Raw genomic sequence first — 21924 nt, forward strand, 5'->3', positions numbered from 1 at the left:
AGTGACACACACACACAGTGACATACAAAGTGACACACACACTGTGACACACACTCAGTGACACCCCACTTCCGTCCGCCCTTCCACCTCTGCCTTTCGCCCGCCCGCCCTTCCGCCTCTGCCTTTTGCCCTTCCGCCCTCCCTTCCACCTATGCCTTTCGCCCTTCCGCCTCTGTCATTCACGCCACCTCACACCCGCTCACACCCTAGCGGGAACCCCACCCACAGCCTGCACTAACTACCCACCCGCCACCCATACTGAAAACACACCCGCCGCCTCATACCCTCTTACACCCTAGCGGGGGACACACCTCACATTTTTACATCACTTATGTCACCAAAATATACATTGTACTGTGGTGTCTTTACAATAAACCATTTTTAAACAACAACATTGTATTACATTTTCTTCCATTTCTCTTTTCAACATTATTATAAACCTTTCCACCAAATACTCAACCTATTGTTCCCCTATTTATACATAATACTACCTATTACGTATTTACATCCCGGGCAACGCCGGGTACATCAGCTAGTATATACATATATAAAATAACTCTAGTATACTGCACCGACACACTTTATTCGAGCAAATACCCAGTATGTACCTGGCAGATACCTGGAATGCGCCGCTCCTCACCTCTGACAAGCCCCGTTGCATTTGCCTTCCCAGCCTGGGTTCATGCCTGGCTGATGGGCGGCTGATCTGTTAAATGATAATGATTAGGATTTAATAGGCTGCAATGCTTCGCGTGTCTACCAGATGGCATAAATTCATGAATTGTAATGCAGTATATATATATATATACTGTGCAGTATTGCAGCCAGCGGGAATAAAATGCTTCAATCCCTGCCTGGAAAATAACTCAATGCACTCGGGCAGAAAACAGTCACAAACCTCAATACACCCGGGTATACCCGAATTCGTGGGACTAGCCGAGCTCGAATAAAGTGTGTCGCCAGTGTATATATATATACAATAACTCAAACCACACACACACACACATATATTGTTATTTTTCCCCTATTGTATATCAGCTAATATATATATATATATATATATATATATATATATATATATATATATATATATACAATAACTCAAAACACACACACACACACACACATTATTATTGTGCCCCTATTGTTCCCTTATTTATACATAATACTACCGATTACGGATTTACATCCCGGGCAACGCTGGGTATATCAGCTAGTGTATATATATGTGTGTGCACAGGTGTGTGCAATTTTGTCTTTAATTAAGGTAGTTAGTTATGGGTATATATTGGTGGTTATGGTCTATCTGTGGTAAGCACTCCCTTGATAAAGGTCCTGTTTTTAGGACCGAAACGTTGGTGTTTTGTGCCTGCTTCACTAATACAATTCTTTTTGCTAACAAGTGTGCTGTCTCTTCCTTGCTGTGCCTGCTTTGGATTCCCTGGATTCTCTGATCTGCCTGGTAAGGAGCCTTTGATTATATATATATATATATATATATATATATATATATATATATATATATATATATATATATTTATATATATATATATATAACACAGAAAAAGAAAAAGTAGGGTCAAAAAGGTGCACTCAAACACTGTGTAATGAAAAATAGAAAAAAATGGACTTTATTAGCAAAGAGTATAAAAAACACATGAAACAGACCCACACAGATCATATAACAAGTGGCTGTGTGATACAACGTTAGAACACCAAAGAGGTACAATAGGTCTGGTAAGAACCAAAACAGAAAAACAAAGACAATTTTTTTTTGTTATTGCAAATATACCATAACAGAACCAGGGGAAAAGAAATTCCCCCAGTAGTGTGACTTAGATCGGCCGATCTAATGCAAAAAATAATGTCCTTCCCCCGGTGTGGATGTGTTTTATGGCTAGAGGTGTGTTAATGGGCTCTCCATTCATTTTTATTCACACTGATACACATACACACTCTTTCTCCACTTGCTTTCAGTTACCCTGTGACACCTCTAGCCATAAAACACATCCACACCGGGGGAAGGACAAGCACAGATAACATTCCAAGAGACACTGTTTTTAAGTATACCTTTTGCTTCATTCATTGTAACATCGCCGGAAGAAGAGATCAGTGTATCTCGAAAGCTCGCACAAATAAAAGCATTTCGTTAGCCACAGAATGGTATCATCTATTTATTTTTTGATTATATATATATATATATATATAATAAGACAGCGCCTATGATAGTGACCAGCCACACAGCAGACTCCCAGTAACAATATATATATATATATATAGATAGATAGATAGATAGATAGATAGATAGATAGATAGATAGATAGATAGATAGATTGATAGACAGATAGATAGTGTATGTATATATTATATATATATATATATATATATATATATATATATATATATATATATATATATATATATATATATATATATATATATAATTAGACAGCGCCTATGATAGTGACCAGCCACACAGCAGACTCCCAGTAACAAAGAAATCACCAAAAATAGTCAACACAGATGACCTGTAATACTTACTATATACAGGATAATTGTGGTTTATGGACTCTGATGGTGAATGCATAATAGGATGTGAGTGAAAAATTTGAAAAAATAAAAATATGCAAAATACAATAAAAAATGTATAAAACCAATGAAAAATAAAAATTTGCAAAAAATGTTCTTTCACCCAATGATGGGTTAAACCTTGTAGGGATATTAGAATGTCCGGGTTACTTCTTCCTTGGGGTCAACAACCTCCCAGCAATATCTATAGGAAAAAAAGAGGAAAAGCGCCCGATCCATGTGTAAAATCCAATAACAAAGTTTTAATATGAATGAACAAGACAAATGCACACTCACAATTTGTCAATGCAAATAAAGCATTGTATGTGTGAACCCATGCACCAATATGTAACCTGCTCACCGACCGCTTGCTCTGTCACATCAGACCTCACTGCTGCTGGTGTTATTCGGTAGAACGTCCCTCGGGCAACCCAAAAGAGCAGCCAGTGGTTCCTAGCAAGTCCAGTCAGTATTGCGTAATGCTTGCGACTCAGGGAATAACTTCCCCTTACTGGCAATTGGCGTATGAGCTACTCCACCACCGTAGCTCAGTTAGACCACGTGACCCTTCGCGTTTCTTCTGATACAACGGATATCTGACTGAACTTGCTAGGAACCACAGGCTGCTCTTTTGGGTTTGGGTTACTGACACCTGGCCTTTAGATTTGTCTTGTCCCAAAAGATCTAGATATAAAATTGCAAAGTTAAATTGCAGTTTTGTGTACTGCATTTGTTTTTAATCGATGTGTTGTATCTTAATTCCTCTCTTCCTTTGTTAACAACAGTTCCAGCAGTTGCAGGATGCTGCAGGCCAACAAGGTGATAGTATGAAAAGCAGCAGACATGAGATTTCAGAACTGAACAGAGCTATTCAGAGATTGAAGACAGAAATAAAAAATGTCAAGAAATGGGTAACGTTCAATCTAACAGCAGAACCTGCTGTAATCATTTACCTCTTTAACCTCTGTCACTGCTCAAAAGGCTCTTATGGAAGGGATTTATTCAATTACTAGGGATTCCTCTTTCTCTTACTATTTTAAGCCAACACAAAACAATTGCAACTTAATTAGATTTAGAAAAAAAGGGATAGACAGCACAGTTTCCTCTGTTTAAAGATTAAGCCTCTCCAGCATTCGATTATACAGTACTTAGTACTGATGTATAAATTGACATTTTGTTCTCACTTATAAAAAATCAGAATGCTGCCACAGTAATAAAAAGTTGTATGCAGCAGGTGAGTGTTGTTTAAAATTACTTTAAAGGGGCTAAAAATACCACACAAATGCCATTTTGGACAAGAGATGTGCAAACTGTTCATGATGTCCGTGAACCAGTCAAACTCTTTTTTCCCATCGTTCCACAAATTTTGCCAAAAGTCAATTTGCAGGTCACATAACCCAAAATTCAGGTCTCATGGCCCTTTAAACTGACCAGATTCATCTGCACCCTGCGCATCACTTGGAGTGGGTGGACCACTGCCCAAGAGTGGCCTGATCGCAGCCAAGTCCAGCGCAGGGGAAATTTCCCATTAGGACTAGCACAGCGGGAGTCACTGCTTCTAAATGGAACTCCTGCTGCATTAATCCTTCTGAACCGCACCAGTCTGTAAGAGAAGCGCATACGTTTCAGGTCCGCCCCCCTCCCTCCCCTGCTTCCCAAGGTACAGGCCTTCGTATTGGATAGGGCATATTTGGCTAATAGAGTTATGGTCTATATGTGATGGGGGTATAGAAGGTGGTTCATGGGGAAAGTTGCCCGGGGAAGGGGAGCAAGGCCTCCTTGGTGGGTAGTGGGAGGGGTTAACCCCTTAATTATTATAGCAGTTACTACATGCTAATGTAATTAAGGGGTTACTGGCCAGTAGCTACTAAGGGGTTTTACTGTAAAAGTTGGTGTCACTCAAGAGGAGGACAAGGACGATGGCAGCCTTCATCCTGTCAGAGATAATTCCTACATTTATATACTATAGGGTGGCTGGTTATTGATTGCTTTTGAATGGGCAAAAGCGCTATTTGCCAGATATGGCTAATAGGACTGTTTCCCATTACTGTGTTTGGTGGTGGAGGGGGGGTTTGTTGGGGGTAGAGGGTGTGGGTAGTAGGGTGCCCATTGGTTGCCAATGTGGTTATCTGTGCCCCAGTTGAGGGCATGGATATTCACAGTGACAATAAATAGATTAAATGGATAATGTTTGTGACAGTAGACTGTAGCCGGCCTTCATAAAAAAGGTGAAGTCCGGCTGGCTGCCCCTAAAAACCATATGTCAAGGGCTAAGAGTGTCAGCTCCTGCACCTTGTTATGTTTCCTTGTACCTCTGTTCTCATTACACTGTTCCCTGCAGGATTATCAGCTAGGGATGCTATGTGTGGTTAGGGTCTCCCATTGGAAATAGCTGCAGGATGGGGACTTTGGGAGTGGGAGGTGAAGGGTAGATATCGAGGGGCAAATAGAGTTAAAATTGGTATAAAATGTTGCTGACCGGAGATACCGGTAGTTCTGGTATTTTACCCACAAATCGCATATGATTTGTGGGTTCCTGTCTGTAGATAAAGATGTGGGGGGTCATGCGGTAAGCGGCGAAAAGTCACTTTTCGCCTGTTTTTCGCCAAAAATGCACACCACGATTCAGTAAGCCCCGAAAACTTGGCGGAAAAAAAAAAACGCCAAGTTTGTTGGCGTTTTTTTATTATCCGCCATCGACACGGCGAAAAGGCACTTTGCGCCGCAACTAGCCATGTTTTGAAACCCGCGCAATTCTAGTAGTGGCGAGTAGCTTTGCGCCGCTACTCGCCACTCTAGAATTGAGATTTTCATGGCAATCCGTGTCGGCCCAAAAAGTTGGCAAGTTGCTGAGGAGAGGGTGCGGATGAGCGGCGGAACGGCACTTAGAAAAATTCAGGCCTTTTTCCTGCCTGGGATTTATGCCGGGGGTCTCCGGAGCTGATACCAGCATGCATCCGAGGCAGGAAAAATACATTTAAAGGCCACATCATGACCTTAGCGGCTAACCGCTAAGGCAATGAAAGGGTTAACCAGCCGTGCCAGGTTTATTGTGGGTAGCGCGGGTGGGTGAAGGGCGTATTTGGCCCTTGGTGGTTGTTTAGGGCTTGCGGGGGGTTTGCGGGTAGACTTAACCCCTTCATGAACTTAGCGGTTAATACCGCTACGGTCATGAAGGGGTTAAGCCCTCCCGCTACCCACCAGCAAGCCCTAAACAACCACCGTTGGGGCTAATACCCACTTCGGCCACCCCCGCTACCCACAATAAAAAAAATACACACACAACAGCCCCACACTAAATAAATATATATATAAATAAATATATCAAATATATATATATATATATATATATATATATATATATATATATATATATATATAATCCAACAACCTCTATACCCCCCTAACATACAGTACATATATGCACAGAAATGACACTATAGGCCGGCGGGGGCCTGCAGTACCAATTCTGTGCCAAACCATATTTATTTTAAAACACATACATACTTATAAAGAAATCACCCCCCCCACCCCCGTAACACATACAGTATAGTAATGGGCACAATTACTATTATCCACAAATGGATAATAGTGCATTTGCCCATTTAAAATACATAAAGAACAATAAATACATTAAATACATATTGCACTCACCCTTGTCTGGCTGCCACGATGAAGGCCATCCTCATCTTCATCACCGTCCATGCCCCCTCCGATGCTGCAAAACAAAAACAAGAATAAAACCAGCCAATGTACTGTCCCCTAATGCCTTAATCACCATAGCGGTTATGAACCGCTACAGTCATTAAGGGGTTAACCCACCCTCACCCACCACTCGGGAGGCCTAAATACTCTCCCCCACTACTCCCCCACCCCGTGAGGCCTAACCACCCTCACTCACCCAATACCCAGCCGCGAGGCCTACCCACATAACCTTGGGGCCAATACCCCCTTCCCCCACCCCCAGTACCCACAATAAAAACAATACACAGCCCCACAATAAACATCATTATATTTATTAAATACATAACCCATCCCCTGTGCCCCCCCATAAATACATGATTTATTATTTTACATACAGGGTTAATAACCCAGGCCCACGGGAGTCCTCGGTGGGCCTGACGGGTCACCTCACAGACCTATAGTAGCCCAGCACCATGTTTCAAACAGGGTCTGGAGGCCTACGGGTGGTCCCCGCCAGGTGCCGTGGTCCACCAGGTGGTCTCCGCGGGTCACCGTGGGCCAAAATGGGGTCCACATGGGTAGGCCCGCGGCTGTCTGGGGGGCCCCGGGTCAGACCCACAGGCATCTGAGGGGCCTCGGGTGGTTCCCACGGGGGTCTGGGGGCCCTCGGGTGGTCCCTACGGGTCCGCAGTGCCCCCACAGATGTGGAGCCACCGGTTCTTCCCCGCAGGTTTCCCCCGTGGAACCGGCAGCCGTTTACCCGTGAGAAGCCCGAGGAGACCGCAGGTGGTCTCCATAGGTCCCCCGCAGACCTGAGGAAACAACCCTATATGTAAAAAAAATAAACATGTCCTATTCATTAAATACATCAATCCCTCCCAACACATACAGTACAATAATGTGCAAAATAGCTATTATCCAGATAGGGATAATAGATTATTTGTCCATTATTAAACACATTAACTAGCATAATAAAATAAATAAAGTTCTACTGACCTCATCAATAAGAAGACCCCTCGCCAGCAAAATCCGTGTCCTCCGTTGCCAACAAAATACATAGCCAATACATTGCAATTACATTCTGATATCAATTAACCCCTTAATCACCTTATCGGATAATAACCGCAAAGGTAATTAAGGGGTTAAGCCCCCCTGGCCCGATACCCACCCTTCACCCATTCATTTGTACAGTGGCTTCATCATGCAACTATATATATATATATATATACCTTGAGAAAGGTCCCACAGGGGGACCGAAACGTCAGTTTATGTGTCTTTTTCAATACAAAAACTTGTGATCAAACTTACCAGAGTGCTGTCTCCTGATCTCGTGCTTCAAACGGTATTGTATGGTTTATATATATATATATATATCAGTGGTTGACAAATCACTAAAAAATCTACTCGCCACACAAAAAAATCTACTCGCCACCTAGTACCAAACGTGTGCTGCTTGGGCCAATATTTACTCGCCCGGGCGTTAAATCCACTTGCCCGGGGCGAGCAAATGTATAGGTTTGTCGAACACTGTATATATATATATATATATATATATATATATATATATAAAACAACATACATGTATACACAAGATGAACCAATATACAAAGAAATGTATAAGGGTTAACAAAAACATGCACAAATAAAAATACCACTTCTCCATATCACCCACAGTCAAACAAAATCCTATTTCCTAATAAAATCATTCTCATCTGCCAATCAAAAGCATCAAATGCCAATCAAAACATTGAATTTACATTGTATACATGATGCATAAAATCTGTGCACCATTTACACTCTGCCAATTAATGTTAACAATAAAACATTCTAAAGAATACAATGAAATCCAAACAAATATACTATTTAAACCAAGCAAGGCTTGGGATTGTTCCCCCCTTTGTCAGAGGGTTTAATCACTATAGATGGATTGGTTTGGAGGCTATTCAGAGCTTCCCTTTCTTTTGCATTGAGATTGCCGTTATTCTTGGCATAACGAATTGTCTCCAGATCAGTGACTACCAATTTTGTGAATACCTCCACATTTGGGCATGTCCTCGGTGGTGGGACAAAAGTAGCCCTCGGCTTTAAATCAGTGAATGGTCCTTCTCCAATTGTTCTGTTCGATTCTTCTTCAAGTGAGAGAAGGTTGGCAAGGTTCTTACGATCTAATTGGTCCAAATCGTCTAGACCCAAGTTCTTATTAATCATGTCCTCCCTTCGTTTAAAAAACTTATGTAGGAGTAGGTTCCGGCCAAAAAGATTAACGTATTTTACACATTCAAAGATGTTGAGGTCAGAGGTGGGAGAGAATGAGAGGCCCTTTGAGAGTACATTGAGATGAAATTGATCAAGTACAATTTTAGAGCGGTTAATAACTTGGCTGTAATCCTCCTGATGTGCTATCAGAAGCGGCGGCCTCTTCTCAATCTCCTCCTCCTCCCACGGCCTCTGAAACCCCATACGTCTCTGTCTCGAAGCCCGGCTGCTTTTGCCCCATCTAGTCTTTGATTTGGATTTTGGAAAGGGATTTGACTGCCTGTGTCCTTGTCTAAAAAAGATGTTGTCCCTCCATCGGCTCCTGTACCTATTTGTCTGGATTCTAGCTTTCCCTCATCATTGGAAGTGTCCCAGTCAGTACTGGAATCATTAGGTGTAGGTTTAAATGGTTTCCTGGGATTATTGTGCTTAAAAACATATCCCTCAGTAAAGTCTTTTTTGTCACGTATAAACTTTCGATATTTACGTGCCTTAAGATCATTTGTAAACTTAGATATGCTGTTTTTGAGTTTAATTTCAAGTTCATTGAATTCAGCACATTCTTTCCATGTTGGGACTTCTGTAAGGCATTTGTTTAACTATTCAGTAGTTATAGCCAATTTCTCCTTCTCATGTGTCACGATCAATTCCATTACATCTATTGAACATTGGGTTAAAATCTTTTCCCATGACTTTAAGAAGTTACCCTCAGTAGATAGGGCTGATGGGGCCAAGTTAACCCGTAGACCTCTTGGTGTTATATTATTATGGAGGTAGTTCTCAATGCTAGTTATTTCCCACCACATTTTGGCCTGTTTTATATGTAATTTTTCGAGGTTGATGAAATAACTTTTGATATCATTGTAGGAGAGGAAGTGATGGTATTCTCAGATGAAAACACATCACTGGCTTCTTTTTGCCATGTAGAGAAGTCCGATATGGTTGACAGAAAGCCTGCCATATTAATAGGACGTGCTAAGAGCTATGGGAATGCGGGGTAACCCGCTAATAATAATGAATACTGGGAGAGAGTGGAAAAGATGGGGGAGAGAAGGGAAGAAAGCTTGCTCTTTCTACAGTCTATAAAATGGTGCCAGGGGTGAAGAAATATTGAACAAAAATACTACACTTGCCTAGACAAGTGAAAAAAGACCCCTATACAACTAGCACTCTTTGAATGGATATGATATATACAGAATAAAACTTAACCTTTATTGGTTGATGGAATAATATATAAAGTTGGGATGAACACTAAAGCACAGACTCACAACACTTTTAGTTTTAGTCACTAATACAATGAATTTGGGGCTTTCCATTCAATAACCGTATATTCCTAGCTACTCTGTAGCCCATATCTGATATTATCTAAGCTTTTAAATTGCGTTGCTTACAAGGACTATTTGCAATTGTCACTTTTTTCGAATATGATGTGAATACAATTAATCAGGCAAAATTTAGCCTAAAGTATTTACCCTATCATGCTGCACTAAGTATATTTGATGATAAATAATTTTTGTATACAGTAAGAACCAATTTACCATCTATCAGTGGGGTGCTTTTTGGAACTGCACCCCTCACTGTTTTCCCTTTGCAGCTCATTTAAAACACTTTTTTAGTGTCTACTCAATCAGGAGTGGTTTGGACGGTGTATAGGTTGCTATCTATATTATACATAAACACCACACTTTCTGGACCTATATATATCTACCACACTGAGGCATCTTTTACATTAGCATTAGAATTTATTTAAGGTGCCAGTCTCTATTAGTACCTCTGTACACCACCCAACCACTGTGCTTTGGCTTGGATGTGTGTTGTTTAATACTTGTTAGAATTATTTATGTGATTAGCTGTCTTAAGTGTTGTGTGTCTGTGCTTTAGTGTTCATCCCAACTTTATATATTATTCCATCAACCAATAAAGGTTAAGTTTTATTCTGTACAGTATATATCATATCCATTCAATGAGTGCTAGTTGTATATGGGTCTTTTTTCACTTGTCTAGGCAAGTGTAGTATTTTGGGTGTATTTATGTGTTGTAATTTTTTTTTGGGGTGCACTGAATTGGTACTGCAGGCCTGCGGGGAACACCCGAGGGGCACCGCCGGCCTATAGTATCATTGCTGTGCATCCCAAAAATGTGATATATGTAATGGGGATATAGGGGTTGTTGGGGGCAAAGGGGGTGTATGTTGTTATTGCAATGTTTATTGGGGGCAATTGTCCCCAATGAACATACTATTATGCCTTAACCCCTTAATTGCCTTAGCGGCTATACACTATAGTAATGAAGCAGCATTAATGTATTTTCATAATATTGTGCAGGAGCACGGGTCCCCTGGGCTGAACCACATTGATTTGTGGCTCAGGGACACCCTGCTTCCCGAGTTACAGGCCCCAGTTTGGGGCATCGGTGCCAGTGTCGCCACCATCTTTATAGCGGGCACGTCGCGTATGGGACGCTATAAAGATGGCGGCGACACTGGCACCCGATGACACATACCGGGGCCTGTAACTCGGGAAGCAGGGGGTCCCTGATCCACAAATCAATGCGGTTCAGCTCAGGCGACCACTGCTCACAGTACACTATTATTAAAAATACATTCATGCTGCTTCGTTACCATAGCAGATAGCCGCAAAGGTAAGGAATGATTGTTTATTGATATGGGTGTTTTATTCATAGTGTAGATGTGCAGAGGGTCTCCGGAGCTGAACCACTTTGGTTTTAGGTCCGGGGACCCCCTGCTTCCCGAGATACAGGCCCCTTTATGGGGTGCCGGTATCCCTCTGCTTTGTTTACATTCCGCGGTCACGTGATCGGGACCTTTAAATGCAGAGGGATACCGGCACCTCATAACGGGACCTGTATCTCGGGAAGCAGGGGGTCCCCAGATCTGAAACCAATGCGGTTCAGCTCCGGAGACCCCCTGCACATGTACACTATGAATAAAATTGTATTTAAAAGATTTTTTTAATGTTGCCGATGTTTGCGCCGAGAGAGCGGTGGATCTCTCTCTGCTGCAGACATATCTCGGCAGGGGACGGCTTCTCAGCAGCTTCTCGCCAGGCAGACTGTCTCGCCACCAGTTACTCGCCATGTTTGGCAATGTTGCTCTTGCTGTGATTCGCCAGGGATTCGGCCTTTCCTGGATTCAGCGAGGGCAACAAACCAAAAACATGGCGAATTCAAACCCCTGGCGAATGCAATTTTCCACCGCTTACTGCATGACTTCCGTGGTGTGTTGTGGAAGTCCCATGTATTGTATAGCATAAACCTGACCTGTTCGGGGCTTTACATGTTCCCTGTCCCCAATAAACATGAAACTTCGGGAGTGGGAGATTTAGGTGGGATATTTGGGTCGAAATGTATTTCTCTTGTAGGAGTTTGGGGGACCAAGGTACCGTGGCCCCATAATTCTCCCCAATGCACCGGCATGATTTGTGGGTATGCGAGGTGAATTACACCGAAACTACACAGTGTCCCCCAGAATCATGGTTTTGGAGCCCAAGTATCCCATTTCCCTCACAGGTATACGGTTCCCCAAAAGATACAGTTTATTAGAACAATTTTTAATGTATAAGACTGTATGCATTAATGTCTATACAGTGAGCCCGGGCATCTACATAAATGCTGGGATGTCTGCATAGACATCGGAGTTCAAAGGAGGGAACGAATGTCCAGAGGGGAAAAATACGTGGGGAAGGGCGATATGCCAGGTCCAGAGAAGAAAGGACACCCCGTTGTGATACCTTTTGGACTGCCAGAGCTGGGGATCCTGCCCAGCAGGTGGCAATGGGTTGGCTGGGGGAAGATGCTGCTCGTAGGTGCATTTCGCATTGGTCAATTCATATTTCCTGCTCGCCTGGCTTTTCGAGCCGACTTGGCATGCCCCCTACTCTGGCGACAGCAGTCAGACGATCCCCCATTTCGATTGGCTGCTGTGGAAAATTCCCACTCTCAGATTGGTCGCCGCTTCGACTTCCATGTTAGAGATAGCACAGCGGAAGGTATGTTCAGATGCAGCCACCAGTATTAGAACACTTGCCTGGGAACTTCTGGAGCAGTCTCACAGTAAATGCCTCAACATGCCTCAACATTGCCTCAACATTTCTTTGAGATTCTTAATGGCCCATCGGATTAACACAGCAGGGGTCCCTGCAGTCCCATTCGGGTTGAATGGGACTGCAGGGACCCCCCCACTGTGTTAATCCCAGAATTTCCCTGAATTTCCCAGGTAAGTGTTCTAATACTGGTGGCTGCATCTGTAAGGAGTTGGCCCAATCAGAGAACCAAACCGTACAGTGACTTGAGTCGGTGAAGCAAGGGCAGGATTTTCAAAGTTGCTCTGTTGCGAATAGCAGAGCAACCTGCTTTATTTTTAGAGCTAGGAAAGCCTGCCCAGCAGAGACTAGTTCAGACGCGAGGACCAAGTTCTCAGAATAGAACGAAGCGGTCACGGTCAGGTATTCTACCTGGAAAAGAGTACCAGGAAGCTCGGGACTACATCCCAGTCAGAGTAAGCCTTCCGAAGCAGGCACCCTGTTCCTATTTGAGGCTAGATTTCACCCCCAGGCCCCCAGTAAGTGTGTATGTTGCCTGTATTTTGTGTTTCATTGTGTGTACGCGGGTTTACCTTAATAAACTATGTTTAATTCCACTACCTTGTTTTGATTAGTGAATTGATCCCAGAATGTATAAAGGTGTTAAAATACCTGGTCTCCCATGACAGTGTTTGTTTTGATTGTATTGTAGTTTGAATTTTATTTCATTGTAATGTGCAGTAGTGTACAGTTTTTTTTAATGGGCAAAAGCACTATTGATCATATTTGGCTAATAGGGCTATTACCAATTTCTGTGTGGTGTTGGGGGTGGAGGGGGGTGGGTGAAGGGAGTTCATAAGTGATCCAGGGACCACAGCTCAGTAACCCCTGTTCTTGTGAATGCATTTTTGTGTGTCATGTTGCTATTTTTCATGTACTGCGCAGCACTGTTACAGAATATGTTAATGATCGCCATTGTTATACTTATGCAGATTGCCAAACTCCAATCATCTGTTGCCAAGGCTGAAGAGTGTGGGGAGCTCGCTTTGAAAGATGCCAGGGCAAAGCTGTTGGAGCTGGAGGCTGCTCTACAGAAGACTAAGCAGGGCATGGCTCAGCAGCTGCGTGACTTTCAGGAGATGATGAATGTGAAGCTGGCTCTGGATATTGAAATTGTTACCTACAAGAAACTGCTAGAGGGAGAGGAGGACAGGTTAGTGGCCCTAAGCATATTATAGAATACATTTTCTATGATCAGAAGCTAGAAGCTAATTTGTGTATATCAGGATGTATAGAACCCTTGGAGGGACATGGAAAAAACTGACAGGATTTATTGTTACACTAAAGGAAAACAAAACCTGGGGGGGAAATCAAGTCCACAGAGCTACAAGCAAACGGCTAAGGTAGCTAAGGGAACAAACAAGGACAGGGGGCAAATAATGCTAAAAGAAACAACTAGACAAACCAAGGTTAGCTTCAAGAAATGCAATGCTACATGCAAAGATTAATAGTGCTGCAAGGGTCAAATAGTAAATAGAGGGCAAATAGTGCAAGGCAATACAAAACAACAAACAAGAAGCTATCCAAAGATTAAATCGATCTGAAATCCTGATACAAAGGAACAGGGAAAGTTGCAGCCATAGGGGGAAAAAAACCTGACTCCTGATCTGTAAACAGAAAGTTGACAAGAAAATAACTAACAGACTGGTTAAGATTGTATAGCAAAACTAAGATGGCAGCTGGCCTCATGGACTGTTCTGGTTCTTACCAGATCTGGGCTTGAACCTAACTGCACAGTGCATCCCAGCAGGATTATGAGGAGTACTGTGGGAGGGAATCATGACAATGTAAAAGTATTACTATAGTAGACATAACCAATTGACTGATGTGATGATCACTACAAAATCTCATGTCACTGCTTGCAATAGTAGTGGCAATTCATATAAAAATATTGGGTGTCATAGGGCTGATGGTGCAGCATTTAACATTTCCTCTTGTTATTACAATCAATAGTACTGGTCCCCAAAGGCAAGCCTTCTAGGAAAAACTGCCTGATTTAGATTTTTGTATGTGTTTCCTTTTGCTTCCAGCACTGGTTTGAAAATGTGTATCTAATTTTTAGAGCAAGAATGTCCACATTATTAGATTTGATAACTAGATCCTTTATCAATTTTTGCAGCAGGTTATTAATATTTCCATATTCATTTATTTATATACAGGATATCTGGAGAGGTTGCCAATGCCGTGAGTGTCTGTAAGTATCTTAGAATTTACTTTTTATTTATTTATAAATGTTTTACCAGGAAGTAATACATTGAGAGTTACCTCTCGTTTTCAAGTATGTCCTGGTCACAAAGTTATGATGACAAATACTTGTTTACAAATACATGGTTACATTAATTGAGCAGGGTTATACATTGTGTACTGTATAAAGACTTTGTTTCTTAGTTAAAAGTCCTTGAGAAATGTAGATGTGTTGTAAGTTGTGGTACCTTATAGTTGACCAACATGAGTTCTTCATAGATTAAATTAAAGTGTACAGAGATTTTGATATAGTGCCTTTTAGATTTCAACCCTAGCTCAGTACACTTCCAAAGGCATAACAACCTACAACTAATCTATGAAATATATCACAGTGCCCAATTTTAATTAACCCCTCAGTGGATGACGGGCATGTGTTTCATAGCAATGTCTTGCAGGTACCTTCAACAAAGAAATTAAACATTAGTACTGTGTATGCTTTGTGCCTTACTGCCATGCAACAATCCTTTATAGGCAAAACAAAACTTTAACAGCTACCATAGGCTATAATATATTATATGCTTTGTGTGTTATAGACATGGTAAGCAGGGCTAACTCTGTAGCTTCATGTGGTTCTGGAGGTGGCTACTGCTCTGGATTGGGAAGTGGTGTTAGCATTTCACGTGGAAGAAGAGTTGGAAGTGAATTTACTGCTTTAGAGAGTAGTATCAGCCCTTCAAAAAACGTCAGAAAACGTGCTCCTGTGAGAATAATCTCAACAACATGTGAAAGTCTAAGAACTATTGTGAACTAAGAGCATTGCCAAATCACTGCAGTCCTAGCCTTCAACCAACCAACACTTCATAGGATGTTTTATGAGATGAATACTGCATATATCCAGTGAAATTAATGCTTGATACTGATACCATATTATGAACATGTCCAACAATGAATATTGCTTATGGAACTTAGTATAACATTTCTAAGCTTTTACATGGGCACACAAGTATACTATGGTGAGCCTGACTTAAAGTTGTTAAGTAATATTAGTGTGGAGTTCTAGAAATTCCCTGATATTTTCTTTTAATTAAAAAAATGATATCCAATGAAACAAAGCATCCTTGCATCATTCAACAGCACTGAAAGAGGTTACAAGGGGTGAGATTTGGGGTACATATATTCCTATTGGAGCACCTAAATTGACTCACAACATTTCTATCATAACTAGAGATGGACGAATCTGCCCAAATCCGTTTCCCGGATTTTCTTCCATTTTCCCCCCAAAATTGTTTTGCGGTGAAAAATCCACAGACCGATTTGGTCGGTATTAATCTGCGCATATTCATCAAAAACAGCCATTGGATACAACCCGTCGATGGATTTGTAGAAGCACAGGGAAGAAGTATCACTTTCCACAGGCGGAGGGTGTGTAGAAATCCCGCACTCCCTGGACTGTCTACAGTTCGGAATAATCAGAATAGTATAACCATATGCTGAGACCAGTTAGGGAAACAATACCACTGGAAAGAAACTGAAAAGGGGGTAACTTAGTGTCCCTCTGGACTATTCCTGTGTTTGCATCAGTGATACCAGTCATGATGGGCTTGAAGGCATGTAATAAAGGGGTCACCCCCCAGTTAGCAGCCCCTAAAATCGTGCAGGATGCGAGGGGTTAATGGAATCGTATACATGTATTTCTGCAGTCGCCTGCTTCAGCACAAAATGTATTCCCCTTTGTTTTATGTGTTCCCGCCCTGTGACGTGATTGCACCAAACATCTACACTGGGATCAGGCCGGGAGGGAAAGGGTTAACCGTGTTTGAATGTTTATGACCCTGTGTTCCCGTCCCGCCTTTTTGGCCACCATTTGCAGTGACATACAGAATGCAATGTATTCCTATGCAGAGGTTACAGGGCTGTTGCAATTACTGCTGTTTTTGAAATGTGGTTTGTGTAACATGAGGTTTTAAAACCCAATATTGCTATCTCCGGTACCGTGATAGCTGGAAGTCAGAAATCTGGACACGAGGCACAGACCCAGAGTCAGGATTGCATGGCAGGTTTCAGCCCTCTCAGATTAACCGAACTGAGTATTTTTGATATATATAAATTGTGATATATTTCTGTATAGTCAGGGCTACCAATTAGCCCACGGAAGTTCCTGGCCATGTGGAATTGTAATGAGCCATCAGGCGCCGATGAGTCCGCGTGCTTTGTCCGGATCAAGGCTTCACCCCCCAGATTGAGTGTGCAGGGGGGAGAGATAGCAAGACCTGGCTGTGTATGTTTAGGTGCCACAAATCACACCTCCAGTCAGCCTTTCCTCTGCGAAGAAATACAGATGGCAGACTCAGAGGCACCAGGCTTGGGAGTGGGGTGCACTAAATGGGACTCTGACTGACAGTGTGTGCGCATGTCCCACCTACCAAGGGGCATGTACCAGCTTGGTCCCACGTGAGCTGGCAAAAGTTAATTGGGTCCAGATAATTGTTCTCCAATACCTGGGTCCCAATGTTAAGGAGTAGAGCCTAAAATCTATTTAAGTGACTGTCAGCCCTCTACCCGGTTGTCTTCGTTTGTATCCTGTATTGCTGAATGAACTGCTCGCCTGAATCCTGGCTACTTCATGGTCCCCTTCCTAAGATAAGTATCATATCACAGTCGTATTCAATTCAACCCAGTAATTAGATACTAGATAAGTGTACTTTGTAAACAGAGTACACTAAGAAAAGATCCCTATTTGTGGCGCACTGTAGACCAATTTTATAAAATAACAAGTTCAAAAGTACAGCTGGATATTTAACAGTTAAAATAAATTTTATTAATAGTCATAGTCTAATGATAAAAATAGATATAAATCCTTATAGAAAGAGAGGATATATACCTATGAATGGAGTCCCTCAGTATTGGAATCCATATGTAGTTAGTAGTTGGGGCATTCAGAAATATCAAGAATGCCTCTATCTTGAGTAAATACCAGATAATAAGATAATGTCTCCTATGTATGCTGGTCATATTACTGCTGCTTACATGCACATATATAGTGGAGAAACCGTCCTCTTATGGATATATTCAGTCAAATGAAATCCCTTGTTATTCAAAATTCATCAGTGTAGAGTGACTCTGAACTGATTTAATTCTCAGATGGAGGGCTTAGTAGTCTCTTAAGGAAATTAATAATCATTTAACGTGGTGGCCTCCTAAGTCTCTCTTTTTCAAGCTAAAATCGTCAGTTTGTTTTTGGTTAAATGAAATAGTTAAGCAAAGCAATATAGCATAGGGAATACAAATAGTAATCTATGTAAACATATCTTCTTATATCAGTTTATAATACATTTTATTAGAGCCATGTTCTCATGCTTCTTAGTACAAAATTCGGTAATATGGTCTGCGCATGCGCACTATATTTCGTATCGAGTGCCTTGCGCAGCAGTTTGTTTATGCTTTCAGATGCCGTTCCTGGAGGGAACACAGGCACCAAACAGCCTTCTCCCAATTGTAAGTATCAATGAGATGAGAGCTTGTAATATCACTGTTGATATCGTGTGTATACCATATAGAACTGCAAAGATTACTAAAATTCTAAGTAATAACTGATTAAAAGATTTTAGTAAAATCACCTCACTTTTGGTGAGGTGATATATTTACATCAAATATATTGCATTGGAGTACAAACCCAAGTTAATTGACTCTGCACATTTATGTCTCTTTAATGCTAGTATCTGTGGATTTTCATTATATCAGCATTAGTATTATGCAGTGATGTTAGAGCTGCGTCATGCTACTCATGGCTTTTATATATAGATAGCCACTACAGATTATTTTGACTCTGTTTGCTAGCATTATGTGTTTAAAATGCAAACAATTAGTTACAGTGCATAAGGAGTACATAGCAATTGTGTCTAGTAAGAAATCATAGAAATGTACTATCCTTAGTTAGTTGAATGTGTATTTGTATATCTCCTCATTGTTAGTATCTGTGGATTTGTTTTGCCAGCAGCACATGTGATAATAGGGCAGACATCCCATCATAGCACACAAGGATTATATACTAATTGTGTTTAGCTACAATCATTGTATATATTATACTGGTTTACTATACTAGGTCGATTGACTGCATACATCTACATAGCAAGTGTCTGTAGATTCTGATTAGATTAGCATTAATATTATGCAGTGATGTTAGAGCTGCATCATGCTACTCATGGCTTTTATATATAGATAGCAACCACAGAACTCTTTGACCTTACCTGCCAGTACAATGCAGAAACTTTGTTACAGTGCATAAGAATAACATACTATTGAGTATACAGTATGTGCATGGAAAATCTTCAAATTGACACAAGGACAAGGTTCATTTCCTGTATTTAATTGTTTATTTTATAAATACACACATTAATGACAATTATAAGCAAGTGTAGACCTATATTATTTTATACCATTACATGTTAAGTTTTAACAGCCTTGTTGTGCACCATTAATGCGAAGGTGAGGAAATTCACCTTTTCGCGCCACTGCCTGCGCTCAATGTATGTATATGTGTGTGTATATGTATGCATGTGTATGTGTGTGTGTGTGTGTGTGTGTGTGTGTGTGTGTGTGTGTGTGTGTGTGTGTGTGTGTGTGTGTGTATTTGTGTGTCTACACAAATTTAATAAATATATTATTTCTACCAATGTTTTTTTTTAATAAATAATACATTACACATACATACACATACATAAACACACACATACACATACATACACATACATACACATAAACACACACAAACACACATAAACGCTGTATACTGAACAATGTATACTCACACAGTACACATACAAAAAGCATGCGGCACGTGCACGCGCATTCGCATAGCCACTCGCGGCCGCTTGGCCGCATGCTGTATATAACAGCCCTTAAATGCCTGTCGTGGTCCTGTCCTTCAGCATCAGCCACAAACGCTATCCAAATCACGCATGAGCAATTTCAATGCTTTTCAATGATTCTTACATTAAAACAAAAAAATGGACTGTACACCTCTTTAAAAGATGTATGCAACAGCTGACAATGTCTCTCATCAACCTATTCAAAATTATAATAGCACATGCGCAACCCTTTTATTTTTCATCAACAGTATCAATCTGGGAGTGGCACAAATGTACAGTACCAGTGCTCCAGAAACCCACTGTTCAGAAGTGCATCTCAAGCATTGTGCAAATGTATCCTACTTATAGTGAGCAACTTCCATATGATGAAACTCAATTACAGTATAACTCATTTGTCACGGGTGGGGCAGAGATTTTCCAACTAGTCAGGTAAAATAAATGTAATCTCAAATGTTAAGCACGATTACAATATGATGCATCATATGTGAACACATTCTGCAACAGTATTTCAAAACCAAGATTTCACAGAAAGTCATATTAGGAATCATTGTGCCAGGCAGTTACCTAGCAACAAACTTACTGAAGAAACAGAAACTAGTAATAACTTCCAGACAACCAGAAAATATACATATTGACAAAGCACCTATCAAAGAGTGCAATAACATAGTTACATAGCAGGTGAGGTTGAAAAAAGACAAATCCATACAGTTAAACCTATAGTATGTTAAATTTAGGTGCCAGATACTTACCCTATATTTGTGTTTACAGTATTTTGATTCAGAGGAAGGCAAACAAAAAAACCCCATTAAAAAACATCCAATGCTGTCTCATAATGGGAAATTTAAATTCCTTCCTGACTCCAAATAATGCCAAACAGATTTCTCCCTGGATCAAAAGTTCCATTTATGACAACCCTCTGTTGTCTGTCCTTCAAGCAGTTTTCAATCCAGGTGCATATATTTTTACTGAGTCCAATTTGCTTTATTTTGTACACCAACCTCTTGTGTGGAACCGTATCAAAAGCCTTTGCAAAATCTAAGTAGACCACATCAACTGCATTACCCTGGTCTAAATTCCTACTTACCTACTCAAAGAAACAAATAAGGTTAGTTTGGCATGATATATCCTTCATGAATCCATGCTGACTATTATTAATAATTTTCTTTTCCATTAGGTATTCCTGAATATTATCCTGTATTAAACCTTCAAGTAGTTTCCCCACTATTGAAGTCAGGCTTACAGGTCTGTAATTCCCCAGTTGTGCTCTAGCTCCGTTTTTAAATATAGGCACCACATCTGCTTTACACCAATCTTGGGTACTGAGCCTGTGGATATGGAGTCCTTGAATATTAAATGTAATGGTTTGGCTATTACTGAACTTAACTCCTTGAGAACTCTTGGATGTATGCCATCGGGGCCAGATGCCTTATTTACTTCAATTTTTTCAAGCTGCCTACGAAATTCTTCCTCAGTTAACCAATTGTTAATTAATGTGGAGATTGTGGCTTCCTCCTGCAGCACTACTATTGAAGTTGATTCTTCCCTGGTAAATACAGAGGCAAATAATTTGTTTAATACCTCTGCTTTTTCCTTTTCTCCACTAATCTGCCTACCCATCTCACACTGAAAGGGTCCTATATTTTCTTTCTGATTTTTTTGCTAATAAGGTGTTTAAAGAACTTTTTATGATTGATCTTACTTTCTATTGCAATCTTTTTCTCATTATCCATTTTTGCTAACTTGATTGCCCTTTTGCAATTTTTGTTATATTCCTTAGAATTCTGATATGATGCATCTTCTTCTCCATTTCCTCCTCTACCTGTTTATTTAGCTACATTGATTTTGACTTATTTCTTTTATACTGTACTTATTACTCAAGGGTATACACTGATGTGTGCTTTTGTAACAATGTTTAAAGGCTGCCCATTTATCTTCTACATTGTTCCCTGCAAAAACATTATCCCAATGTATTACTTGTAGCTTAGTCCTCAGTTTATTAAAATCTGCCTTTCTAAAGTTTACGGTCATTGTTGAACCCAAGTAATCTGTTTTTTGATCATTTATTTCAAATGAGACCATGTTATGATCACTGTTACCCAAATGTTCCAGGACTTGAATATTTGCTATTACTTCTACATTTTTTTATATTACCAAATCTAGTATTGCCCCTCTCCTGGTTGGTTCCTCAATAATTTGGGTCAAATAATTGTCTTTAAGCACCCCAAAAACCTGTTTCCTTTTGTTGTAATGCTAATCTCATTGCC

At 40.8% G+C, this 21924-nt stretch overlaps 1 protein-coding gene across 1 annotated transcript in view; it reads left to right on the plus strand.

The window, feature by feature from the left end:
- Positions 1-16029, plus strand: part of LOC142490061 (keratin, type II cytoskeletal cochleal-like) — a 54494-nt gene extending 38465 nt beyond the window's left edge. The window contains exons 6-9 of the mRNA XM_075591854.1: positions 3354-3479; positions 13541-13761; positions 14768-14802; positions 15386-16029. Of these exons, the coding sequence (XP_075447969.1) occupies positions 3354-3479; positions 13541-13761; positions 14768-14802; positions 15386-15603 (600 nt within the window). The 3' untranslated portion in view covers positions 15604-16029. The remainder of the gene's footprint in view (positions 1-3353; positions 3480-13540; positions 13762-14767; positions 14803-15385) is intronic.
- Positions 16030-21924: the final 5895 nt, after the last annotated feature.

The sequence above is a fragment of the Ascaphus truei genome, chromosome 3, assembly GCF_040206685.1.
Source record: "Ascaphus truei isolate aAscTru1 chromosome 3, aAscTru1.hap1, whole genome shotgun sequence".
NCBI lineage: Eukaryota > Metazoa > Chordata > Amphibia > Anura > Ascaphidae > Ascaphus > Ascaphus truei.